The 27,631-nt window shown below is 49.1% G+C and overlaps 2 protein-coding genes across 5 annotated transcripts in view; both read left to right on the forward strand.

Annotated features, from left to right (window-relative positions):
* Window positions 1–26,522, forward strand: part of LOC120392399 (C-type lectin domain family 2 member D-like) — a 40,427-nt gene extending 13,905 nt beyond the window's left edge. The window contains exons 2-10 of one of the 2 annotated variants that reach the window (XM_039517137.1): window positions 855–1,013; window positions 2,241–2,367; window positions 3,104–3,197; window positions 9,510–9,584; window positions 11,137–11,202; window positions 12,534–12,626; window positions 15,112–15,296; window positions 16,345–16,454; window positions 19,514–26,522. In XM_039517137.1, coding sequence (XP_039373071.1) covers window positions 9,548–9,584; window positions 11,137–11,202; window positions 12,534–12,626; window positions 15,112–15,296; window positions 16,345–16,454; window positions 19,514–19,676 — 654 coding nt within the window. In that variant the 5' untranslated portion in view covers window positions 855–1,013; window positions 2,241–2,367; window positions 3,104–3,197; window positions 9,510–9,547 and the 3' untranslated portion in view covers window positions 19,677–26,522. The remainder of the gene's footprint in view (window positions 1–854; window positions 1,014–2,240; window positions 2,368–3,103; window positions 3,198–9,509; window positions 9,585–11,136; window positions 11,203–12,533; window positions 12,627–15,111; window positions 15,297–16,344; window positions 16,455–19,513) is intronic. The other variant, XM_039517136.1, reaches the window with a different exon arrangement.
* Window positions 1–27,631, forward strand: part of LOC120392393 (C-type lectin domain family 2 member D-like) — a 97,109-nt gene that overhangs the window by 38,925 nt on the left and 30,553 nt on the right. The window lies entirely within an intron of this gene.

Consider the following 27,631-nt stretch of genomic DNA (forward strand, 5'->3'; position numbering starts at 1 on the left):
GGGAGCCGGCGATCGATCGTCGCAATTTGTCCCTGGCTTGGTAACAGTGCCGCAGCTCTGCAATATCTCCTGAGGGTACAGAGCTGGAGGCGCAGAGAAGTGCCTGCGGTTGCAGGAAGTGCCTGCGAAGGGGAAGTAGAGGAAGGTGGCATCAGGCAGCCTGTGGAGCAGGGGCAGGATATGGGGAGATCCAGGAGCCCCTGGTGGGTGCAATGAGGCCAGTCAGCACAGGATACAAAGTGCCCCCCGCCCTCCCCCCCCAGTAATGTAACAACACTCCAGGCCCAGAGGGGTTTGTGGTCACAGCCAGCTCGAGGTGCTGCACTCGCCAGCCCAGCGATCCACGCTGCAGAACCGCAGCCGAGCCACCGGGTGATTTCAGCGCAGAGACGGGCAGAGCAGAGCGTTTGTGCCCGACAACTTGTGCTAACAACGTCCCGACTGCAGTACTGGCTCTGGCATCAGCAGTGCTCGAGCTACGGGTCCCCCCAGCCCCAGTGGGGCGGCTGGGTCGTGGTTATGGCACCGCTTCACTCAGACTAGTGGTTTGTAGGCGTGCTCGGGAGCTGGCTCCAGGGCAACGCTCGAGTGGCCCCTCCAGCTAACCCTGCGGCAAAGACAAGTCCTTGGAAGCAGAAAAAAGCTGCCACTGCCTGGAGAGTTTTATGACTAGTAACAAACGTTGCTATTTAGTATACAGGGCAGCGTGTGTGTTAACAACACAACCCTGCTGTGATAAATGTAGGGGGTGTAGCTCCCTTTGATGGACACCCAGCCAGCCAGTTAGCTGTAAAATTCCACTTGGTATCTGTTCTTTACTTGCTGTACCTGTAACCAGTTAAAATGTCCCCCAGGTAAAGAGAGAAAAAGTGGGCACCTGACCAAAAGAGCCAATGGGAAGGTAGGACTTTCCAAAATAGAGAATGAAACTTCCCCTTTGTCTGTTGCCTCTTTGTCTGTTGTTCTCTGGGCTGGAGGGACGGAGCAGCCGGGCTATAAGCAGCTGAAGCCAGGTATGATTATAAATTATTACATCATGCCTAGAACTACTTATCTGAGCTCCAGCTGTGTAAGTAGATTAGAATGTTTAGCTAGAGGCGATTAGAGTTATTGCTTTTATTTCTTATTAGCTTGTGGACTCCTCTGTGCTAACCCCAGATGCTTTTGTTTGCTTGAAACCCCCAAGAAAGCTATTTTGGGTGCTTGATTTTTGTAATTGTTTCTTTTAAGATCAGATGTAATTTTTTTCTTTTTGTTTTTAATAAAATTTACCCTAAGAACAGGATTGGATTTTTGGTGTCCTCAGAGGTTTGTGCGTGTTTGATTAGCTGGTAGCCACAGCTAATTTCCTTTGTTTTCTTTCTCAGCTGTTCCCCGGATGGGGGGTGGGAGTGAAAGGGCTTGAGGGCACCCCATAGAGAGGAATTCCCAAGTGCTCCTTCCTGGGTTCAAAGAGTTGGGGGTATTTTTGCGTTTGGTGGTGGCAGCGTTTACCAAGCCAATATCAGAAAAAAGCTGTAACCTTGGGGATGTAATACAAGCCTGAAGCGGCCAGTATTAATTTTTAAAAATCCTTGCAGGCTCCACTTCTGCACTCGGAGTGCCAGAGTGGGGATTCAGCCTAGACACCTGCCAAAACAAAACACTCCAGGGCATTGGCAATTCACCCCCTGGGCAGAGGGCAAGAGAGAATAAACCACCTGTAACAGATATTTATCTCTGAGCCTGGGTCTACACACTGTGGTGCTGAAAGGAGCCATGTAGATGTTCCTGCCCCACAGCTCGGTGAGAAGGGGGGTCTCCCCCTGTTTAGCGCCGTAGCACAAGCCCAAGTCTGTAGTCCCGGGCTCTGAGACTCGCTGCCGTGGGTGTTTTGCAGTGTAGACGTACCCTGGGTCATTACTGAGCGCCTGGAACTTGCCCACTTTGCAGTGACCATGCAGGCGAAATCATCTCGGAACTGTTAGCGATTAACTTATGGAAGGTGGGTGAGGTCCCATAGGAATGGAGAAGGGCAAACGTTGGACCTGCCTTTAAAAAGGGGAAGAAAGAGGAACCAGGGAATTATAGACCTGTCAGTCTAACTTCGATCCCTGGAAAGGGACTAGAACAAACGATTAAACAATCGGCGTGCAAGCCCCTAGCCTAGAGGGTAACAGGGTAATAAGTAAGAGTCAACATGGATTGGTCAAGAAAAAAATTGTACTAACTAACCCAACCTTATTTCCTTCTTTTAACAGGGTCACTGGCCTAGTGGAGAAGCAGGAGACGTGATATATCTTGATTTTAGTAAAGCCTTTGACATAGTCCCACGTGACATTCTCACAAGCAAACTGAGGAATGTGATCTAGATGAAATGACTATAAGGTGGGTGCACAACTGGTTGAAAGACTGTACCCAGAGTAGTTATCAATGGTTCACTGTCCAGCTGAGAGGATGTATCTAGTAGGATGTAGCAGGGGTCAGCTGTAGGTCAGGTGCTAGTCATTATTTTCATTAATTACCTGGATAATGGAGTGGAGCGAATGCTTATAAAATGGGAGGCTGATACGAAGCCGGGAGGGGTTGCAAGCACATTGGAGGACAAGATCTAGAATTCAAAGTGACCTTGATTAATTGGAGAATTGGCCTGAAATCATCAAGATGAAATTCAGTAAGGACAAGTACAAAGTACTACACGTAAGGAGGAAAAAAATTAAATGGACAACTACAAACAACTGGCCAGGTGGTTGTAGTGGCGAAAAGGATCTGGGGGTTCTAGTGGATCAAAAACTTGAATGTGAGACAACAATGTGATGCAGTTTCAAAAACAGGCTTTAATATCATTCCGGGGTGCATGAACAGGAGTGCCATGTGGAAGACAGGGGAGGTCATTGTCCAGCTCTGTTTGGTGCTGGTGAGACCTCATCTGGGGTACAGTGCCCAGTTTTGGAGATTAAGAAAGATGTGGACAATTTGGGAGAGTTCATAGAAGAGCAACAAAAGTGATAAAAGGTTTAGAAAACCTAATTTATGGGGAAAGGATGAAAGAACTGGACGTGTTTGGTCGAGAGAAGAGAAGGCTGAGGGGGGGACCTGATAACATCCCTTAATGTATTTGCAGGCTGTTATCAAGAGGACTGTGATTAATTGTTCTTCATGGCCACTGATGGCAGGACAAGAAGTAATGGGCTGAATCTGGAGCAAGGGAGATTTAGGTGAGATATTAGGAAAAAACATAACTCAGAGGGGAGTTAAGCTCTGGAACAGGCTTCCAGGGGAGGGTGTGGAATCCCCATCACTGGAGGTGTTTAAGACCAGGTTGGACAAACACCCGTCCGGGATGGTCTAGGTTTACTTGGTCGTGCTCAGCGCAGGGGGCTGGACTTGATGACCTGTGAGGTCCCTTCCCACCCGACATTTTTCGGATCCTTTGATTTGATGAACTGGCTCTTTGAGGAGCTCAGGGGCAATTTGCCTCCTTAGATTTTTTGCTTTTAAGCACCGTCAATCTCAAATATTTCTTGAGTGAAAATGCCGTCAGCCCCGACTCTGGCAGCCGTTCCACCCTGGCTCAGTAAATGCACAGCATGTACCAATGGCTCCAAGGCCCATCAACGTAAAAGACTGAAAACGTCTGGGAGAAAGGAAACTAGGTCCACGAAGTGGGAATGAGGTGAAATTTCTAGCATTTAAGAACTGTGATTGTAACCAAGGCCAAGTTAGCTGCACCTCCCTCATTAAACCAGCACAAGACTTTCAGCTAAAGTGCCTCACATGAGCTCCGTTATGTGTCACCTGACGTATCTCAGTCACAATCAGCTGTTGTTACTTTACTGGTTGTATTATTACTGTGGGGTCTAGAGGCCCTAACTGAGACCAGGACCCCACTGTGCTAGGCACAGAACATACACACACACTCAGAGGCACGGAGCTTGCAAGTGAAATGCACCAGAAAGAAAGGGGCAGGAGGGGAAACCGAGGCACAGAGTGGGGACTTACCCAAGGTCACCCAGCAAAGGACTGCGAACAGAATTGAGCTCTCCTGAGTCCCAGTGTGGTACCCTCATTACTAGACCATCCTGTCCCGCAGGAGTCCTGCTGAAGGAGATAGAAACAGGAAGGGGGCATCCTGTCTGCACCAGCCCTCCAGAGTGCCTGTGATCCTCCCAGCGTGGGGTCAGCTGCAGATTTTGCAAGCACACTCTCCACTCTGTTATCCAAGTCATTCATGGATATAACGAATTGTTCCTGAGGCAGGACCTGCTGGACTCCACTAGACCCATCCTCCCAGTTTGGCAGCGAACCGGTGAAAACCACTCTCTGCATATGGTCTTTCACCCAGTTAGGCACCAACCTCATAGCAATCTCATCTAAACCACATTTCGCTAGCTTGCTTATGACAGTGTCATGTGGGACCATGTCAGAAGCCTTACTAACTTGCTCCCATGACTGAAAGTGGAAATTAGCCAAATTTAGGCTGGAAATAAGACGTATATTTTGAACAGGGAAGGGAATTAGAAAGTACACTTCTTAAGTTTGCAGATGATACCAAACTGGGAGGGACTGCGACTGCTTTGGAGGATAGGGTCATAATTCAAAATGACCTGGACAAATTGGAGAAATGGTCTGAGGTAAACAGGATGAAGTTTAACAAAGACAAATGCAGAGTGCTCCACTTAGGAAGGAACAATCAGTTTCTTACATACAGAATGGGAAGATACTGTCTAGGAAGGAGTACGGCAGAAAGGGATCTAGGGGTTATAGTGGACAACAAGCTAAATGAGTCGACAGTGTGATGCTGTTGCAAAAAAAGCAACCGTGATTCTGGGATGCATGAACAGGTGTGTTGTGAGCAAGACACGAGAAGTCATTCTTCCGCTCTGCTCTTCGCTGGTTAGGCCTCAGCTGGAGTATTGTGTCCAGTTCTGGGCACTGCATTTCAAGAAAGATGTGGAGAAATTGGAGAGGGTCCAGAGAGGAGCAACAAGAAGATTAAAGGTCTTGAGAACATGACCTACGAAGGAAGGCTGAAAGAATTGGGTTTGTTTAGTTTAGACTGAGAGGGGACATGATAGCAGTTTTCAGGTATCTAAAAGGGTGTCAGAAGGAGGAGGGAGAAAACTTGTTCATCTTAGCCTCTGAGGACAGGACAAGAAGCAATGGGCTTAAACTGCAGCAAGGGAGGTTTAGATTGGACATTAGGAAATAGTTCCTAACTGTCAGGGTGGTTAAACACTGGAATAAATTGTCTAGGGAGATTGTGGAATCGCCATCTCTGGAGATATTTAAGGGTAGATTAGATAAATGTCTATCGGGGATGGTCTAGACAGTATTTGGTCCTGCCACGAGGTGGGGTTTATGGCACACGATAAGACAAGAGAAGGAAGAGAGTGAAAGTCTCGCTGGGGATGGTGGGAGTTTGACGGACGAGCGAACGCTGACTCCTCTCCCAAGCCAAGGTCAAGCAACCCAGTCGGGAGGGGAGAGAGGGGTGTGTGTGTGTGTGTGGGGTGTGGGGGGAGGCATAAGAAAGGCTAAAAGTCAAAGAAACAGTGACCCTGCCTGGCTGAAACACCCCTCCCTCCTTACCCTCCCATGCGGTACAGAAAGAAGTGGTACTGAAGCCCCCAGACTCCCGATCTTCCAAAATGGAACATGGTCATAAATTGTAAGGGGTGGGGCCAGGGGCAGGCACTACAGGTCTGATTACACCTGATAAGAGAGAGGGCGGGGGATGGGGGAAAGCTCTGCTAGAGTGCAGAGCTGTGGTTGCTTGGTAACCGGAATAGACATTCTGTCTGGGACTGTGGCCTTCAGCTTTGGGTCTGCGGAGGGAGGGCGAGGGGAGGCCCTGCCAGGGGAAGTTTGGGGGCGGTTGCAGGAAGTGCCTGCAAAGGGGAAGTAGAGGCAGGTGGCATCAGGCAGCCTGTGGGGCAGGGAAGGGCAGGCTATGAGGAGATCCAAGGAGCTCCTGGTGGGTGCAATGAGCTTAGTCAGCCCATGCTACAACGTGCCACCTCTGTTAGTAATGTAACCCTTCTGCCCCTCTGAGTTGGCAGCAACAAGGGCTGGGTTCGCAGTGCAAAACTGGTTCAAGCCCCCACCCAGTGACCTGAGACAATTACATACCACCCCCCGGGCGCCTCTAGGAGGCAATACTTCCCCTCTCGCAAGCACGGAGTCTGAGTGTAGCAAAATCCTTTTAATAAAGGAGGGCAACAATGCGGTATGATGTTGGGGAAACACCACAAACATAACACAAACCGTGAGCAAAAGACCCACCCCCGAGTAAGTTTGGCAATGCCCTTTTCCCCTCAGGGTCTTAAGCCCAGCAACCAACAGTCACCCCACCACAGTTACCCTGGCTAGTAGACCATCCTGTCCCGCAGGAGTTCATGGGTGTTGAAGGTGACAGAAACAGGAAGGGGGCATCCTGTCTGCACCAGCCAGAACGGCAGGGGAGCTGCGAAGGAGGCTGCTCAACCCAAGCCAGGGAGAGGAGGATGGGCCTTGCCTCTGCTTTTAGCTCCCCCTTCCTTTAACCCCTGGAGTTCTGACAGGAAGAAGGGACAAGGGGAGATGGGGGAGGATCAGCAGAGGGATCAGAGCCCAGATAGTGGGGGTCCAAGGCCTAAAGCCAGCAGAGGGTCTCCTTTTTTCAGGTCTGCTCGAGGGATGTTAGTGCAAGTTAGAGCAGCCCCAGGGCTACTCTGATTTGCAGCAGCCTTGCAGAGTCATGCTCTCTCCTAGCCCTTGCTGCACCCCCAGCAGGCCTCTATGCTAGGGCTGTGTAGGAGGGGGGCACAGGGCTTCTGAGCAAGTCCAGTGGCATAAGGGGTTGGAGGGGAGGTTGGGAGAGAATCCACCGCACTGTCATGGCTCCTCGTCCTTCTGGAGGGGCGGTTTAGCCTTCCCCAAGCTCTTGTCTGACTCTCACAATCAAACACCTTCCGAGGGCTTGTCTACATGGGGAAATGGACCAGAATAGCTCCTGTGGGCCGAGCTGCTCCGGAATAGATTCCCTTGTTCCAGAAGTGGGTGAAGCTGAACCAGAACGAGGTGATCTTATTTCAGAAGGAGAGCGCCCGCCCTGGGAGTTGTTCCAGAACAGCTCTGGCCCTTTCACGTCTCTCCCTATCTTACTCCGGAATCACTTCTTCCGTAGCCCAGGCCTCAGATGGGAGCCCAGCAACCGCTGTCACCTTGGTAACGCTGCTCTGGGGATTTTAAGGAAAGATTCTTTTTCGGGTTTTACTTGCTCTTAGCCTTGTGACTCTCGGTTCTCTCACAGGCCTTTTCCTGTTTGCTGCCTGCAGAGAAAGCCGGAATAAATAAGCACCGCGGCTGGAGAGGCCGTTCTGGGCAGCCTCAGGGAAGTCCCTGGCATGGAGCAGATAAAAGCAGAACCAAGAGAAGGAAGCTGAGGGTGGGAAAATCAGGCTGCAGAAACAGTACCTGTTTTCACAGGTTAATCAGTCATTGGAACAGCTCTCCAAGGCCGTGGGGTTCCCATGGCAGGCAAAACCAGTAAACCGAGATTAGCTATCTTCCTGAAACACACACTCTGTTCAACACGTAACTGTTCTGGATGCCAGACGTGCTGCGGGGGAGGGTCTCTGGCCTGTATTATACGATATGATCTTAATGGGCCCTGCTGGCCTTTGACCTGGGGAAAGAACCTGATTTTCAGCGTCCCTGATACTCAGCTGTTTCTGCAAATTTGGCCGTTTTCAATGACTGTCATCCACGCTGCAGAGCGCGGCTGATGCTGCAGCGTTGTTCCCGCTCACAGCACAGCGTGTTCGTTCAGTGTGTTATTCATAAGCCCCTGGGCTCGGTTCACTGGCAAAGGCACTCGGCCAGGTCCATTGTCGACACACCACAGTGCTAGCGTCCCGTAGGAGCCACAAGGACACTAACACATGTATACCCGGGACAATGGTACCTGCTCAGTCAGCGCACCAGGATCCTGTCCCCTAGATCAGCAAAAAGTCACCCCTCCTCTGGCATCTCCTCTTTAGGCATCGATACAGATGTCATTAGTTACCACCCTTGTCCTTGTACCTTCTAGTTCCGCCAAAACATCCTGATCTGTTATTCTGTCGTCCCCTCCTTGTCGTACAAGGGGTCAGCGTGTTCCTGCACCATCTCTCGGGAATGTGCTGACGTGTTCCCTTGAGAGATCTGCGTGTTTTTGTACCATCCTCTCCGTTCAGGATATGCTCACTTGGTGTGAGCTAAAACTTATCTTGCCAAGGTCAGGCCCCAGCCAGGCCCATGCTAATCAGAACAAAGAAACACGGCCATGCTGTAGTCTAGTGCCCGGAGCAGCAGAGTGGGTGACTGAAGACCTGGGTTCTAATCCTGATTCTGCCACTAAACTGTGGTGTGGCTCTGAGCAAGTCCCCTCTCTGCACTGTTTCTCCTCCTGCCCTTTGTGTGGTTAGATTGTGAGCTCTTTGGGCCAGGGACTGTCTGCATCACAGGGCCCTGATCTCGCTAGGGTAGTGACTGTCACTGTGTGTGTCTGGGCAGTGCCCAGCACAACGGGGCCTGATCTCAGCTGGGCCAGGGCCTGTCTCTCCCTGTGTGTCTGCAGTGCCTCGCACAACGGGGCCCTGATCTCAGCTGGAGCAGGGACTGTCTCTCATTGTGTGTCTGTGCAGCGCCCGGCACAACGGGGCTCCAGTCTTGGTTGGTGCCCTGTGACACTTCTGCAAGAGAAGTAGCTAATAATATTAACTGTAGGTGCGTTGGCACCGAGTACATGGGAGATTCTCAGAAGCTACGGTGATGAGATAGAACTTGCAGCACTAAGGGCTGGAATGAGGGAGACAGACAAGAGCCATCTGCATTCCCAGGTGTCTTTGCAAAGTCTCACTCGCCCTGCCCAGCAGCCCGCACCACTGAAGATGAGGTGGAACGGAAATGCTGCATGTCCCCTGAGTTAAAGGCCTGGTGGCAGAGGAGGCCACATTCTTTAATGCCTTAAAAGTAGCCGTGTGGTTGGTGTATCTGAAGGTTGGGAATTTGGTGGCCCAGAGGCCAGTAGCTGGAGCAGGAGAATGCAGCGCTGGCCCATTGCTCTTTCTTACTAAGAACCTTGTGTGGGGAACCCTGTGCACCTCATTACATTAAGGGGCCCAGGAGATCTCTCTGATCAGTGGGTGTGTCCTAAACCCCACTAAATTAAGCACAATTAATTTTTTTAATCGTGATTAATTATTTGAGTTAATCATGTGAGTTAACTGCAATTAATCGACTGCCTGATTTCGGGCATTAAAATCTATGACTCTCTGAAGGAGGGGTGGGGACTGTTGGGTATTTGAGAATATTAAGGCTGGGGGAAGCCACGTGGGTCTCACATGGTGACGGTTGCACTGAAAACACCTTGATGGACATAGTGAGAGGTTGGACTGGGCATCGTCTGTTGCATTTGGCACATGGTACGTTTTGACGGCTTTAAAGGAGACGTGCATAATTAAAATAACCCACCCTGAGTGACCATTTCTGTTCCTTCCTGGTAGGTGGCGACACAGCAGTCTCGGTGCCGATTGTCCAGAAAATGGCAGAAGAGAGCGCTGAAGCAACAAGCGATACCAGTAAATAAAAAATACTTTGGTCTTAATTAAAAGGGAGCCTGCAGTGTGATTGACAGAGAGGGTGGATGGGTTGCCTCCTTTATTTTATGAGGGATAAAGAGGAAACAAGGAGTTTTTGTTGCTCTTTGGTTCATGCTTGTTGTTTACATTAGCAGTTTGGGTGTTTTCTACCCTGAAGGACTCTATGGCCAACAGGAGATCTGGTGTAGTGAAAGGCTGAAAATCTGGAATACTGTGTGCGCCCCATCTCGGAAAGGATATTGTAGAACTAGAGGGGTTCTGAGAGAGGTGACGAGAAGGATCAAGGGCCTGGGAAAACTCTCCTGTGAAGAGAGCTTGAAAAGACGGAGATTGTTACCTTGGAGAGGAGACGGGTACAAGGGACAGGATAATGGATGGGATAGAGAAGGTAGATCCGTGTCTAGCACAAGCACAAAGGGGACAGTCAATGGAATGGAAAGGTGGGAACTTCAAAACTGATCAGTGGAAACAGTTTTTCACACACTGGGTAATTAGATGGTGGAACTCGCTGCTAAGTGACATTAACCGATGATGTTGAGGCCAAGAATTTACGAAAATTCCAAGAGGGATTGGAGATTTCTGTGGACAACAGGAAGAGACAGAATTGTTATTATGCTGACAAAAATGTTGGCAGAGATATTATCCTCTTACTAGCCACTAGAGAGGGACATGGCACACAATTTGTCAAATGCATTGCCATCCTGTCTAATCATAGAATCATAAACTATCAGGGTTTGGAGGGACCTCAGGAGGTCATCTAGTCCAACCCCCTGCTCAAAGCAGGACCAATCCCCAACTAAATCATCCCAGCCAGGGCTTTGTCAAGCCGGGCCTTAAAAATCTCTAAGGATGGAGATTCCACCACCTCCCTAGGTAACCCATTTCAGTGCTTCACCACCCTCCTAGTGAAATAGTGTTTCCTAATGTCCAACCTAGACCTCCCCCACTGCAACTTGAGACCATTACTCCTTGATCTGTCATCTAGTACCACTGAGAACAGTCTAGATCCCTCCTCTTTGGAACCCCCATTCAGGTAGTTGAAAACAGCTATCAAATCCCCCCTCATTCATCTCTTCTGCAGACTAAACAATCCCAGTTCCCTCAGCATCTCCTCATAAGTCATGTGCTCCAGCCCCCTAATCATTTTTTGTTGCCCTCCACTGGACTCTCTCCAATTTTTCCACATCCTTCTTGTAGTGTGGGGCCCAAAAGTGGACACAGTACTCCAGATGAGGCCTCACCAATGCCGAATGGAGGGGACTGATCACGTCCCTCAATCTGCTGGCAGTGCCCCTACTTATACAGCCCAAAATGCTGTTAGCCTTCTTGGCAACAAGGGCACAATCTAATCCGCTTGGAGCCCCTCAACCAGGCCAAGATTTGGGTCACTATGGAATGTGGGGTGGGGTGGGGAGAGGAAGCAGTGATGGACACATTCAAAAGGCCTGGGCTTCGGACACAGCACTGGGCCCTGCATGGAGGGGACTGTATGATCTGACTTTAAACAACAGTTTCTTTTGCTTTCTGGTAGGTGGAGGGGTGACTGGTGCAATGCTGCCGGGTCCGGGAGCAGTGGAAGAAAGGGGAAGAGATGTGGGTAAATAATTATATTATTTATTAGGTACAATATGGTAACATCGAGAGACAGCAGCTGAGCTCCATTGCGTGCTACCAGACCCACAGCGAGAGACAGTCCCTGCCCCAGCTGAGATCAGGGCCCCGTCGTGCCGGGTGCTGCACAGACCCACAGCGAGAGACAGTCCCTGCCCCAGCTGAGATCAGGGCCCCGTTGTGCCGGGCGCTGCACAGACACAATGAGAGACAATCCCTTAAGGTGCTGTTCCTTTAGCTCGAGTGGTAGTGGCTTGTGCCTTTAAATCCAGAAATCAGGAGTTCAATTTCTACTGCTGATGATTTTAGGCCCTTTCTAAAGGCAAGTCCTGAGATATCCTGGTAGCCCCCAAATTAGCCCCAGTAACTCTGGGCAACCATGAAAATCTCTCTCCCAGTCAACCAGCTCATGGCGGCAAGGTCCCTGATCTGGCAATCTGGAAAGTAAGAAGGTCCTTCAAAGCCGGTGACCAGAGCTCAGTGACATTTTTTAACCTGTTTGTTTATTTTTTAACTGAAAAAAAAAATTTTTTTTTCACCCAGAATTGTCAGAGTTGTTTGGCTTTTTCATTTTTGGTGGAAACAAAGGTGTTTCTTGCTTTTTCTTTTTTTCATTGCTCTTTTGGTGACATTTTTATTGAAAATACATTTTTAAGTTGTTTGGGAAAGTTGTAAACGTAAGAGCTGCCACACCGGGTCAGAGCAGGGTCAGTCTAGCCCAGTCTCCCGTCTGCTACAGTGGCCACTAGCAGAGCTTCGGGGAGGGGACAGGGCAGGGGAATTACTGAGCGATCCACCCCTGCCTTGGCTCCTGGCAGTCAGAGGAGCAGGGGTCGTGTCCCTGCCCACCTTGGCTAATGGCCATCGATGGACCTGTCCTCCAGGAACTTAGCTCATTCTGATTTGGAACCTAGTTATTTTTGGCCATCACCACATCCCGTGGCAGGTGGACTATGCGCTGTGTGAAAAAGTATTTCCTCTTGCTTGTATTAACCCTGCTTCCTGCTAATTTCATCCGGTGACCCCTGGTGTTTGTGTTGTGGGACGGGTAAATAACACTTCTCTGTTCACTTGTTCCACACTGTTCATTGTTTTCTAGACCTCTGTCCTACCCCCCTTAGTTGTCTCTTCTCTAAGCAGAACGGCCCTAATCTTTGTAGTGTCTCCTCGTATGGAGGCTGTTCCATGCCCTTGATCATCACCAACTAGATTTATCCACTCGTGGAAGCACTTAGCAAAACATGACCATTTTCACGCTCTGGCAGCATTTGCTGTTGAAATGCCTTTGTCTCCTTTCATCCTTTTTTTCTTTTGCAGATTTCAGCCTAAAATGCATTAAAGATAGACGGATCCCAATTACCGTTACTGTCGTCATCACAGCTTTGATCATCACCATAATTGCACTGGCGGGTGAGTGAAGGGTCATTACTAACCCGGCTGATTCTTATTCCCTTGTCACTGGTTCTTCATTGGCTGTTTGTCCTAGCCCCAAGGTCACGGTGCCCACTTCTGTTTCCCACGGCCTCTTCTCACCCATCTTTGCCCTGGTCTGACTCCTCCATTGAAGCACATTCCCCTTTTCAGAGGAGAAATCTCTCTCCAGACCCTTTCCCCCAAAGAGGAAGGGCCTAACCCTGTTCCCTGCCCCCTCGGAAGCAGCCCCACTAGATCCCAGGCCTGGATAGTGGTGTAGGGATGCAGTGGCTGGGTCTCCCTGCCTCCCACTCCCTGTGTCATCCAACGCCCAGTCTCACCTTAAATTGTCCTGGGTTTGGGTAACACCGTGTGGCCATGGCTCACAGCAGGTCTCTAAAATTGTTTCCAATACATTTATCATTGTTCTTCCTCCCTCATCCGCCGTACTGTGTGTAACGACAATTGGAGTCTCAGGCAGAGGATTCAGTTCCCTGATCCCAGCCAGTCACTCGTGGCTTTACGAGCATTTCTGAATTTCTTTTCCGTGCCAAAGCTCCTCCATAAAACTCACGTGACACAGAGAATCTGTCGCGCTGAACGGATTCTTCCCGTTCCTGGCTAGGTGTCGCTGGCGCAGCGGAAAGGGATGTGTTGGGGTGTGTGCGCCCTGCCCCCAGGAACCGAAGAGCCCCCGGGATTCCTTAGAATGCTGTAGGGAGTGTGCGGTGACAACTGTCAGTGCTGGAGCGAGGGGCTGGCTGCTTGGCCTCACTGGGCAAACAGACCTTCACAAGGAAATGGCTACAGGGAGGAACCCGCTGTAGGGGTCGGATTGGACTGTGTGGAGAGTGGGAGACTCTGGGCTGGATCCTTAGACCACTTGACACCACTCTGAGGACTCAAGGTGGATCCAAAGAGCCCTCTGAGAATCCCACCAATTCAGGCCCCCCCCACCAGCTGGTGTGAAGCTGGTGTATGGGCTCTGCACCCAGAGTGTAGGGGATGGGTTGGGGTTGTGGCCTGAGCACACTGCATTACAGCTGTTCTGTGCTTCCCAGGTGGCCTGAGAAGCAGAGCGTAAGTTAGAGCAACCCTAAGGCTGCTCTAAGTCACACTGGGGAATGTCAGGGCTCTGAATGGCCCCGGAATACAGGAAGCACAAAGCCAGCATCTCTTCACATGTGCCAGCCATCCACCCATGCTGTTTTGCTACAGAGCATGTGCCAGCATTTCTGCCCATAATTCCATTGACCTGAACTGAAATTGTTTCTGGCTTTTCAGTTCATGAAAACGTTTGACTTTTCCCCCCGACTGAGGAAGGGAAAATTCTCTGAAACCTCGAACATTTTTGTAGGACGTTGGGAAAAACATTTCCCGCGTCTCTCTTGTTAGGCTCCCTTGCCCTCAGTTTTAGTGGCTGCTTCGCTCTCCTGAGTGGAAGGCCTTGGCGAGTGTGTGTGACAGGCCGGCCTATGGCCCAGCCACAGAGAACTTGAGTTGTTCTAGCCCCACCTAGGGGCTCTCGGCTCCGATATTACGGGTCCCGCTCATAGCTCTGGAAGGCCCCAGTTCTAGCCCCGGTGTGGCAGCCATCACATGTGTGCACTGAGGACGATACGTCAAGGGGGAGTCCATGAAATGCACCCACCCCTCCCATTTTTCACGCCTTGCACCACGGAGGCACATTTGAATGGGCTGCCCGTCCCTGGCAGAATGGGCCACCACAGACGACGGTGCCGGAAGTTAAGATGGCGGACAAGCCCATTTGGATGCGCGGGTACTCTGGGTCATGACGCCATCTTAGCTCCACCCTGTCCTCCCCAGCCACCCCATGCAAATGGCGGCCGTACAGCCAGGAGGGGGAGCTCTGTCTGGGAAGCAGGGACTCTGACAAAGGTTTGGGGGCCATGGGGGATAATCCGCTGAACACGAGCTCCCAGTGGGATGCGGTGGCCAAAGGCTCTAATGCGACCCTGGGATGTATAAACGGGAAATTCGAGTAGGAGTAGAGAGGTTATTTTACCTCTGGATTTGGCCCTGCTGCGACCGCTGCTGGAATCCGTGTCCAGTTCTGGTGCCCACAATTCAAGAAGGATCCAATGGCTGGAAGTTGAAGCTGGACAAACTCAGACTGGGGATAAGGCAGCAGCTGTTAACAGTGAGCGTTATTCACCCTCGGAACGATTTACCAAGGAGCGTGGTGGAGTCTCCATCACTGACAGTTTTTAAATCACGATGGGATGATGATGTAAAAGCTCCGCTCGAGGGATTATTTGGGCGCAGTTCTAAGACCTGTGTGATGCAGGAGGTCAGACAAAATGATCACAATGGTCCCTTCTGGTCTTGGGATCTCCGCAAAATGACAACCCAGGCCTGAGCCGTGTGGGTCTTAGTGCCCTCTCTGGCCGGGATTCGCACGCAGAGAGACACACCCGGGATAGGTCCATCTCTCACCACTGTGTTACTTGCTTATTTTCAGCCAGGAAGCCTCCCCCCTGCCCACACTGCCCACCGTACGTCACTGCTGCGTGCCCAGACCGCTGGGTGGGATACCAAGGGAAATGCTTCTACTTCTCAGAGACTGAAGAGAACTGGAACAACAGCCAGAGCCACTGCTCTTCCCTCAACGCCTCCCTGGCTTCCATTGATTCCCTGCCGGAGCTGGTAAGGAAGAGACACGAACCTTCATAACCACAGCTAGGGACATGCCAGAGCCTGGCGCCTCCCGGAGGCCTAAGGCAGCTCCTAGATTCAAGGAACTGAATCCCCTGCGGAGCTGGTTGAAAAATGAAAATGCAGGGGCAGGATTTGACATTTTTTAATAGAAAAAAGTTGATTCTTCCCCCCCCGCCCCAAATTTTAAATTCAAATGTCATTTCAGTTTGGGTTTTTGTTTTGTTTTTTAACCCCAAAATCCCCCCCTTTTTTTCCTTTTCCCACATCATTTTATACTGGAAAAATGGAGGGAAAATAAAAAATGTGGGGGAAAAGGTGTGGAAACCCACTTTAAGAAAAAAAAAACAAAAAAAAACTATTTCCCAGCCTTTTCCCAGCAGGAAACCAGTGCAAAGGTTACCCTGAAAAAGAAAGGAACATTTTCATCTCAATGGTATATGCCTCGTTTTTATATACAGTATCTATATCTATATAATTTAACCAGCAATAAAGACAAGTAAAGAGTCCTTCAGCTAGGAAGGAAAAATCAAATGCATGAAGGCAAAATAGGGAATAACTGGCTCGGCAGTAGTGCTGCTGGAGGTTACAGTGGACCACAAATTAAATATGACTCGACAATGGGATGCAGCTGAGAAAAAGGCGAATCTCATCCCGGGCTGTATGAACAGGAGTGTTGTATGTAAGATTTGGGAGGTGATTGTTTCGGTTTATTTTGTCCTGCCTGAGCACGGGGGGCTGAACTTGATGATCTCTTGAGGTCCCTTCCAGCCCTGTGTTCTGTGATTCCCCAAAGTGGGAAGAAACCCCCCAGTTATGAAATGGGGCAGCGGGGGAAGTATTTGGGTTTTTTAAATACATTTTCCTGTGCAAAAAGTCATTTTGGATGAACCCCTTTGCCCTGTGCAGTTTGACTGGCAGCTCTTTGGGCGAGGGACCAGCTTTCTGTGTGTGCAGCACCCAGCGCGTGGGGGCCCTGATCCCCGTGAAGGCGGCTGTAACACAGCTAAGGATATAATGTGTGTGTTCTTATCCACAGGATTTCATGCTGCGCTATAAAGGGTTCCTTGACCACTGGATTGGCCTCCAGAGGGAACAAGGCGAGGGCCAGCCCTGGAAGTGGACCAACGGTACCATATTCAACAACCTGTGCGTCCCTTTTCCTCATTCGCCCTCTCAGTATTAGGGCTCAGAGAAATGCAACAAAAAACCCTGGGCTGGGTGCAGAACAGGGATTGGAAGTGAGACCTCAGGATCTTAAAAGCCTGATCCTCTACTGCCTGAGCTACAGGGCTAGTTCTGGGGAGGTTGCACCTGTAGGAGACCTGTAGACCTCTTCCATAGCGTAGGCACCAGAGGAGGACAGAGAGCCCCACTTGGTTAATGTGGATGATACAAGTGGGACCGGTTGGAAAAATTCCTACTCAAAGTTTTCCTTTATGGAAAATCTGATTGTGTCGAAAGCAAAATTTCCTGCAGGGAAGAGGTCACTTTGGATGAGATTTTGCGGAAATTGACTCAAATGTTTATTTTCAGTCAACCCAGAATGAAACATTTTCATTTTGGTTTGCCTGTGGGGCTGCTGCAGCACATCATGGGAAATTGTAGTTCTGGGTCCTTCCAGTCCCATTTGTCCCTGGTCTTTGACACGACAATGTATCCCATAGAATCATAGAATCTCAGGGTTGGAAGGGACCTCAGGAGGTCATCTAGTCCAACCCCCTGCTCAAAGCAGGACCAAACCCAACTAAACCATCCCAGCCAGGGCTTTGTCAAGCCTGACCTTAAAAAACCTCTAAGGAAGGAGATTCCACCACCTGCCTAGGTAACCCATTCCAGTGCTTCACCACCCTACTAGTGACTTATACAACCCAAAATGCCATTAGCCTTCTTGGCAACAAGGGCACACTGTTGACTCATATTCAGCGGTCCTTTTCTGCAGAACTGATGCCCAGCCATTCGCAGCAAAAGGATTGTGGGAAGAGGGGAAGTTGGAAGAGAGAGTGGAGAGGAAAAGGAGGAGGACTGGGTCCATCAAATGGCTATTACCATGATGGGAGCCACCCCATGCTCTGAGTGTCCCTAGCTCTGTTTGCCAGAAACTGGGAATGCCCAACAGGGGATGGATCACTTGATCATTACCTGATCTGTTCATTCCCTCTGGGGCACCTGGCATTGGCCACTGTCAGCAGACAGGATACTGGGCTAGATGGACCATTGGTCTGACCCAGTACGGCCGTTCTTATGAGGTTTGCTTACCCTGAGGTATTGCCTGATTTCCAGTCCAGCTGCACTAATGCATCCAGTTCTGGTCACCCATATTCAAAAAAGACCCACTCAGACTGGAATAGGTGCAGACAAGCGCAGCTAGGATGCTCGCAGGAATGGAAAATCTCTTTTATCAGAGGAGAACATAAGAACGGCCATACTGGGTCAGACCAAAGGTCCATCCAGCCCAGTATCCTGTCTTCCGACAGTGGCCAAGGCCAGGTGCCCCAGAGGGAGTGAACCTAACAGGCAATGATCAAGTGATCTCTCTCCTGCCATCCATCTCCACCCTCTGACAAACAGAGGCTAGGGACACCATTCTTACCCATCCTGGCTAGTAGCCATTAATGGACTTAACCTCCATGAATTTATCCAATTCTCTTTTAAACCCTGTTATAGTCCTAGCCTTCATAACCTCCTCAGGCAAGGAGTTCCACAGGTTGTCTGTGTGCTGTGTGAAGAAGAACTTTTTATTTGTTTTAAACCTGCTGCCCATTAATTTCATTTGCTGTCCCCTAGTTCTTATATTATGGGAACAAGTAAATAACTTTTCCTTATCCACTTTCTCCACATCACTCATGATTTTATATACCTCTATCATATCCCCCTTAGTCTCCTCTTTTCCAAGCTGAAAAGTCCTAGCCTCTTTAATCTTTCCTCATATGGGACCCATTCCAAACCCCTAATGATTTTAGTTACACTTCTCTGAACCTTTTCTAGTGCCAGTCTAGCTTTTTTGAGATGAGGAGACCACATCTATATGCAGTATTCAAGATGTGGGTGTACCATGGATTTATATAAGGGCAATAAGATATTCTCCATCTTATTCTCTATCCGTTTTTTAATGATTCCTAACATCCTGTTTGCTTTTTTGACCGCCGCTGCACACTGCTTGGATGTCTTCAGAGAACTCTCCACGGTGACTCCAAGATCTCTTTCCTGATTAGTTGTAGCTAAATTAGCCCTCATCATGTTGTATGTATAGTTGGGGTTATTTTTTCCAATGTGCATTACTTTACATTTATCCACATTAAATTTCATTTGCCATTTTGTTGCCCAATCACTTGGTTTTGTGAGATCTTTTTGAAGTTCTTCACAGTCTGCTTTGGTCTTAACTATCTTTAGTAGTTTACTATCATCTGCAAACTTTGCCATCTCACTGTTTACCCCTTTCTCCAGATCATTTATGAGTAAGTTGAATAGGATTGGTCCTAGGACTGACCCTTGGGGAACACCACTAGTTACCCCTCTCCATTCTGAGAATTTACCATTAATTCCTACCCTTTGTTCCCTGCCTTTTAACCAGTTCAACCAGGAGACTGAAAGAGCTTGGCTGGTTGAGCCTAGCAAGAGGAGAGGGTATCTCATTGCTCTCTGTAAATACCTCGGGGGTAGACACCTGGGCGGGAGAGGAGCTACTGAAGCTACAGGGCAATGTTGGCACAAGATCACACAGGGATAAACTGGCCAGGAATTAATTTGGGGCTTGAAATTAGCAGGTTTCTGCCCATCAGAGGAGGGAGGCTCTGAAGCAGCCGCCCCATAGGAGCCATGGGGCGAACCACCTAAGTAGATAGAACACGGAGCCTGAGAAGTCTGTGAACAGGATGATATGCCGGGGTTGCCTGCCATAGCAGGGGGCTGGATGCAGTGACCCAGGAGCTCCCTGCCAGGCCTATGTCCCCTCACACACTGGAAAGACCTGCAAGAAACTTCACAACCTCTGTTTCCTGTTCTCTGTGAGCCTCATTTTCAGGTGCTCAGCGTCCACTGTGATGTTTACAGCTAGAAGTGACTAGCTCAGGGCTGATTAGTAGCAAAGCCTGGTTGAGAACCCAGTTCCTCTGCGTCATACAGCACTGAGCCACATCGCTTCTCTGTACGTGAGCAGGAACGGGAGCCGGCTGCATCTGATAACCCCACCCCGCTTCTCATTGCAGGTTTCAGGTCAGAGGGGAAGGGCAGTGCGCCTACCTGGATGAATATGGGGTCAGCAGCTCCAGGTGCTACTCAGAGAGACATTTCATCTGCAGCCGTCCGGCCGAGTGCTCTAGAAGGAAGCCAAGCGCTGCAGGAGGGGACACAACATCTAAGATCACGTAAAGGGCCAATACAGCCTCTTCACTGGATGCAGAACTTACACATTCACGATCTCTTGCAGAGCATCCTACCTCTCCAACCATTGCTCCCTCCAGATCCCGGCTGAAAAACCATCTTTACAACGCTCACTGCACTAACTCTAGTGCATAATAACTCCATTGCCATGGTACTACCGAACAGTGGTTTTAGAGGTTTAAATCTAATATTCCATTAATACCGGAAGTGAAGAAGCTATTTAGATTTTGAAGAATCCTTGCGTCTCTGCACCCGGGTGTCCAGAACATATAGCCTTCCTCCGAGGATCGTTACCTTGTCGTGGTGGAGGGGCTTGCGTGTTCCGATGAACCCCAGGGCTATGTCGTCTGGAGCCTTGTGCTCCTGGCAGGGTCACCCTAGACGAACAGGCCTGGGGGGAGGTTCCAGACTAAAAACGATCCTGCGCAAGATGCTCATGAAAGCCCAAAAAATGAGCACACGAACCTTGCCTGGATTAGGAATATCGGACCCACCCCTGAAGCTAGGCCTGGGGGTGGTGTTAGGTGAGTGTCTGATGGCCAAGCAACCCATATAACCTGGCCAGGCCTAGCCCGAAAAGGCGCCATGGGCTCAGCACCCGCAAGGCAAAGGGTGAGGGTTGGGTGCGATGCCTGAATGGCAGCAGGAGGGATGGACCAGGACGGGTTGGCCAGACACTAAAATGACAACATTAATTCGTAAATTAATTTTAGCTCCTTCTAGTGGTTGAGAGCTTGGAGCTGCTGCCGGGAAGGAAATGCAGAGGGGAGAAAGGAAGAGAGTGACAAAGATGGGGAGAAAGAGCAGAGAGGGCAGGATGGAGAAAGAAGAGACGGAAAGGACAGGTTGCTCTAAAGGGAGGATCCCCCTGAGTGATATTGAATGGGGGACAGAAGAGCTAAGAACTCAGGCCTGGAACCTCAAATGTTTCCTTGGATCCTAAATACCTTTGAGGGTCTGGGTCTCAATTACTAGTTTAAAGCCAGATTCCACTACTGGAATGTGAGTTTATTTGGAGGGTTTTCGTAAATCTCTAGCCCCAGGAGTCATGTGATTACATGAGAATATTTCTAGCCTTCCTGGTTGTGGAGAAAAGTTTGAACCCCTAACACAGGTTTAAAATAAATAGTTAAGGAAAAAAAGACCTCAATTTGTGTATTAAAAAAAAGTCATGACTTTATGGGATTTTTGAATTTTTGGGTTTGACAAAACTGGATAAACAAAACTAAAGGTCATAAATTTTGGTCGCAACTTGAACTAGGTGAAATGTTTTGACAAAATCTTTTTTATTTTTGGCCAAAAATGCAGATCTGGTGACACCAAAACAATATGAGAATGTGTGTCGGTTTTGCCAGATCGACTTAGCAGACAAACCACCTAAAAACAAACTCCAAAAAAAGCTGAACATTTCGTTTTGCTGGTTTGGGCTTTTTGTTTCATAATTTCCCGTAATTTTGTTTTTAAACCTTAAAAATTAAAATGAAAACTTTTTTTCAGCAATTTTTTTTTTTTACTTTTCAATGCAATGGGAATTTTGAAACAAAATTGTTCTTGACTTAATCCAAGACTAATTTTTTGTTTGATTTGTTGGAATTTCCAGCAATGTGAAAAAATCCATGATTTGCCCAGCGCTAGTTGTGACCTCACCTGCCCTTTCTGTGCTGCTCAGTGGGGGGCGGGGGGATCAAGGTTAGATGGGAAGTGGACACTAGGGTGCAAAGAGCTGAGAGACCCTGATCTCTCTACACTTAAAACTTAGGTTGACCTAGATCCCTTGCTCGGGTGTAAAAAATTCACAGCCCTGAGAGACGTAGTGAAGCTACCTTAGCCCCCTTGTAGACACGCTTGGTCAATGAAAGAATTCTGCAGTCTCGCCAGGAGCTGGATTTACAGTAGCGACGGGAAGAAAACCACCTGTCTCGCTAGCAAGTCTCTACACTGCAGCAGTGTATCTGCAGCCCTGTTAACCCAGTGCATCTGCCGTGATGTGAACCTGGGATCGCTGCCTCTGCAGACACAGGAGCAACTCTTTGCGCTAAAGAACCAGACTTGTGAACAGCAGCTACTGCAGGGGGACAGAGACCCTGAGTGTAGGATACAGACCCGTGGGATGCACTTGGGAAAAGGCCGAAGAGACACTGAACCAAAGTCGGGGTAAGAAGTAGCCAGTGGATCTTGGAAACATCATTTGAAGCTGGGACTGGATGACACGGGATGGATCACTTGATAATTGCCCTGTTCTGCTCATTCCCTCTGAAGCAATTGCCACCTGCGAATGTGGGAAGACAGGACACTGGGCCAGATGGATCATTGGTCTGACCCCGTATGGCTGTTCTGATTAACTTTGTGTGTGTTTGTGTGTTTTTGAGTAGATCTGATCAGAATTTGACAAGAAACATTTTTTCACAGTGTTTTCTCCAGGATTTTTTTGCCACCCTTTATTTATTTATTTTTTTATTTATTCTGACCGAAACTGTGAATGGGAGATACTTAGTCAGCATCTCTCATCATCTGCATTTAATTCATTGCTGTGAGCTAAGATTGTTTGGGTCGGGAGAGCTCCTGGAAGGGTTTAGTCGCTTCCCCTGGGCTGTAAGTACCGGAGTAACCCAAAATGACTCCCAAAATTAGTGGCCAGGTTTTCAATACATTCATGTAGATTAAGGTCAGAAGGGACCATTAAATCATCTAGTCTGGCCTTATGCCTAGCACGGGCCAGAGAACTTCCCCCACTTACCCCTGTATTGAGCCCAATAACTTGTGTTTGGCTAACGTCTGTCTTCCAGAAAGGCACCAGTCCGGCGTCCGGCTCACCGACGCCATATCCAGTGAGCTGAGCTGCTCTGAAAATCTGCCCTAAGGGTCACAAGGGGAGTTGCCACTGTGGGATGAGGGAAACCTGAAGGTCCTTAACCGGAGCAGAACTAAAGCAAAACACAAACAGAAAACTGAACACGAGTTGTAGATTCCAAGGCCAGAAGGGACGGCAGTGGTCATGTCGTCTGACCTCCTGTACGACACAGGCCAGAGACCTGCCCCGAAATAACTTCCGCTTAAGCCGGGCCTCCCATTTGGGTTACTCTGGTGTTTAAAATAGACAAGTAAATAAACCTTTGTTTTGGTGGGATGCAAAATAAACCAACCAACCCTACTTCCTCACTTCTAGAAACTCTTTTTCCCACATCAAGAGGGAGGGATGGTGAAAATATTTTTTGAAAGAGAGACAGTAGCAAGGAGGTGGGGTGGTTCTTTCCAGAATTTTTCATTTAAGAATCTTTTGTCCAAACAAAGAAAAAGAAATGAAATTCAACCAAAATGAAGATATTGGGGAGGGGGGAAGGGGACTAGACCTTTTCTTTTTGTAAAAAAGGCATTTTTTGTTTAAGAAAAATGTTTTGATGGCAAGGTTTTGGTCTGGTCTATTGATGTGTAGATAAATTACATGTTTTGCTTCCCTCCCTCTTAACATAGATTCCCTGCTGTGAATCGCTTGCAGTCTCAGGACAAAAAGTGCCGTGTACAGGGCAGCCTGTAAATTGCTGGGCAGGAAATGGTTTTCCCATCCCACAAAAAACCTTGATATTTAAAAAAAAAAAAATTCCGTCCCAAATTGGGATGAAACCATTTCACAAGTTCCCAAACGAGCTGAGAGCAACCCACCCCCCCAACAGTGAGTGCACTCACCTGAGAGGTAGGAGATACAAGTAAGTCGCTGCTCTGAATGGGACAGATCAGGGACTTGACCGAGGTTTTTTCACATCCCAGGTGAGGGCCCTGACCCCTGGGCTATTCTAACATGGTCTGTCCTGGCTGTGAGAACTCGTCCCAAGGAGAGTTTCACCAAACCAGCTCTGTTTCCACAAAAAGTTTTGGGTTCACTGAATCGGCATTTTCCAGCAGGAAGCTGCATTATCCAAAGATTCCTGACTAATACTAGTGGGACTCTCCCAGAAACAGATAACGACGCTCACATTCGTTATAACAGCACTAACACACAGCACTAACACACTCACACACAGCACTAACACACACTCACACACAGCACACTCTGGGGGGTGCAAAAAGGAGCCTGACAAAAGTTCTCATCCAAGGCTTATTGAAGTTATTGGAAAAAACTCCCAGGCCCAGATCTCAAAGGTGGGAGACGAGAACCTAAATACCTTTCAGGTTCTGCGCCCCATTAACTTGACTGAGCAGCTCCCTTTGACACTGTCATACCAGTGTCCCCTGTACAGGATTGCCCCCTAGAGACTGAATTACAAATTATTATTTTAATGTATGATACTTAGAGTTCACATTGTGCTAGACTCTGTAAAATACCTTACTCTTACCATGTGCTCTACTTGTCGTTTGTCTTACGCGTGTCTGTTCTGTGTTTGTACAGCCCCTAGCACAACTGAGTCATGTTCCATGACTGGGGCTAAGTACCACTGCAATACAAATGCAATGGCACCGTCGCTTTTTACAGAGCTTGGTATGTGCGCCGGTGAGTTCTTTGATGGCTGCTGAGTCCGATGGGCGAGTGACAGTCCAGTCCACAGGTACGACACACCCACACATTAGCAACGCTCTGAATCCGAGCAGCAGATTCTTTCCTCCTCTGATGCCGATCATCACAAAGTTTGATCCCGTCCTCCTCACAATGCCTCGCTCCATCTACAAGCTGACTCTGCCAACCGCTGTGGCATTCTGCGTTCCTTTCCCAATCATCCACAGAGATTCCAAAGGACACTAAGCTTTGCAAGCATCCCGGGATCTGTGCAGCGGCCTGCCTCTCTTTCTAGACCCTTCGCGAGTGTCAAAGTACTGCAAACTCTTCGGGATCCTGTAATCCGGCATTCACGTGACATGACCAAGCTGCCTGAGCCCTTTCTTACTAATTAACGTTCCCGTAAATGACATGCCAGCACGATTTAGCACTTCCACATTTGTCACCCTGTGTTGCCATCTTCTTTGAAGAATTTTACCCAAGCATCTGACATGGAAGCTGGTTAATCTCCTGGTATGTTTGGCGTAAGTCATCCATGTTTCTGAGTCATACAGAAGAGTGGATAATACACACGTCTTAGAAATACGGCTTTTCACTTTAATTGACAATTTGTTATTGTTCCAGGCTCTGTCTTGCAAAAGACAAAAGTTCCCGGCTGCTTTGCTGATTCTGCTAGTGAGCCCAGCATCAAGATCTACATGGCTGTTAACGGTAGAGCCAAGGTAGCAAAATTGGTCCACACCATCCAGACGAATACCCCCTAGGGTGATATCTGGAACTGGCTCTGGGGCATGAAAACTGTCTTCTTCAAGCTCCCTGCTAGCCCAGAGATTCTGCATGAATCAGAGCACTTGGTAATAAGCTGTTGCAGGACATCAACACGGTGAGCCACAGGGGCTGCATCCTCTGCAAACAGCAGGTCCCTGATGATGATCTCCTTCACCTTCATCTGAGCTCTGCACCGTGCAGTGTTAAACCCCCCTCCATCCTGTCTGGCGCTAGTACAGACACCCCCTCGGACATCACGGAACGCACGTTCAAGCGGGAGTGGGAAGTAAATACTAAACGGTGTAGGAGCCACTACGCAGCCCTGCTTCACTCCATTGGTGATGTTAAGCAATGTTAAATGACTGGGGATAAGTGTCACTTGTAATACCAATAACCAGTAATACACTAACATATAACAAAGAGCTGCCCCAAAGACTTTACAATCTAAGTGTAAGACAACAGTCAGGGAGAGAACCAGAGAACAATGAGAGGAGATTGTTGCAGGACTTTCATTCTAACTGTCTAAGCCAGTGGTTTCCTGTGCTCTGCGGACCCTGGGGATCCGCAGACCATGTGTAAGATTTACAGAGGGGTCCGCACCTCCATTGGAAATGCTGTAGGGCTCTGCAAATGAAGAAAGGTTGCAAACCAATGGTTTAAGCCAGGGGCTCTCAAACTGGGGGTCGGGACCCCTCAAGGGGTTGCAAGGTTATTACATGGGGGGCTGTGAGCTGTCAGCCTCCATCTCAAACCCCACCGCCAGCCTTTATAATGGTGCTAAATTTATAAACAGGTGTTTTTAATTCATAAGTGGGGGGGTCACACACAGAGACTTGCTGTGTGGAAGGGGTCACCGGTACAAGAGTTTGAGACCCACTGGTCTAAGCCATGGGGCTTCCGGCATTTGCATCTTTCACAGTGACCAGGGGACCCTCTCGTTCTGCTTCTCTTCTCTGGGTGACCCCTGGACTGTCCCGCGATAGACGCACAGTGTGACCCAGGGACCCCTTAGTGCCACCTGGCAAAGGGGCCAGCAAGGGTGCCTGGGGCGTGAGGTCTCACGTTCAAGCGCGTGTCACTGGTCACTGTCATTGTGAAACACACGTGCGGCTGCTGTGCAAGCAGTTCTGTGTAAACACCGACCGTCATGGTCCCAGTGTCTGTGTCCAGGCGGGTGGTCACCGGCAAAGGTGTGAACCGGGTTTTCTGTCAGACAAAGGCTGTTTGTGTCTCTCTGGCTGTTGGATGGTTCACCGTGGGGCTCCTCTCCCGCGTCTGAACCAAACGCTGAGGAAGGACGAGGGGGAACCACACGGAGAGAAAAGTAACAGGATGGAACAGTGTCAGTTACGCTGCTTCTACCTCCATTTATAACTGGAAATTAAACCCTGTCGCTGTATCAGGAACGTAAATGGCCTGTTGCTACTGCAGTCCCTGAGTGTGTAGAAATTGGCCCCAGCTTCTGGGCAAATGCTCTGAGTGATGCATTTGGTCTGTAATAACGTGTATGTACCGTGTCTGTCTCACTTGCATCTGAATTCTGTTTATATTTATATGTAATATATTAACCGACTCTTGTTGTTGTTTTTTCTAAGTAGCAGGGGGGGGAATCTGTCTCTCTTGTGGGATTTGCAGGATCTAAGGTTTTCCTAAATCTTCCTCACCCAACAAATGTGCTGTTTTGTCAGATGCTACTTGGCAGTGTGCGAATCCCCACCTGACTCCTGGGGATGGGCCTGTCCTGCAGCAGTCCCTGCATTCAGAGCTGGGTGTTTATTGCCGCTGGGTGGCCCAGTGGAGGTGTGACAGCCGCTGGCTCGGCTGACCCCCCAGGAGTTGAGCCAGGGAATGTTCAGAACAAGACGCGTGAGCTGCCCTGGGCTGGAGCTGCAGGGCCAGGCTTTGCAGCGACGGGTGTAACAGACGTCGATCCTCTGTGGAGCAGGCGCAGGCAGCGACCTGTGACCTGTACTGACCAGTGGGTTACAATCGCTAATGGATCTGGGCAGAAATTTTTCAACAGGCCGTTTTTCCTGTCGGGAAAATGGTGATTCATCAAAAATCAAGACATTCTGCAGGGACGTGTCTATTTTGACTAAAGTTTGGATGGAAACTTACCTGGTTGCCTGCCTGCCTGGCTCCTCAGCAGCCCCCCTGGTGGCCTTCTCAGGAGCCTGAGTTGTCAGACTCCCAGGTCCTCAGATCCTAACAGCTGGGGAGCTGGGTCTCCCAGTGCTTCCTGCCTGTTGGGAAGTTTGCCCCCAGTGGGATGCCAGGGAGCTGGAGAGGTGGGACTGGACGTTTTTGCAAAATTCTTCCAATATATATATTTTAACAATCCCTTCTGTGGAAAGTATCGCATAGCTGACCATTAATTCCTATTTGGAACACACCCACTCACTCTGTCTCTGCTGGAAATGTGGAATTTTCCATGGGAGGGAAATCATAGTTCTAAGTCTACAACAGTAACTGTTTGTTCAAATGAAAAAAGTTGTATTTGGGGATTACAGAGATGTGACCGTGTGTGTGGAGATCCCTTTCAGTCCTGCAGCAAACCGCACTGGTGAACGGAATTCAAAGCATCAATCTATGGAATACTCCCCACCCCCCGTCTTTCCATCCACCAAAACAAACCCCGATATTCACCTAGAAAAATTATTAATTGGTTTTTGCTCTGATTTTCACC

The sequence above is a fragment of the Mauremys reevesii genome, unplaced genomic scaffold (assembly GCF_016161935.1).
Source record: "Mauremys reevesii isolate NIE-2019 unplaced genomic scaffold, ASM1616193v1 Contig1, whole genome shotgun sequence".
Classification (NCBI taxonomy): domain Eukaryota; kingdom Metazoa; phylum Chordata; order Testudines; family Geoemydidae; genus Mauremys; species Mauremys reevesii.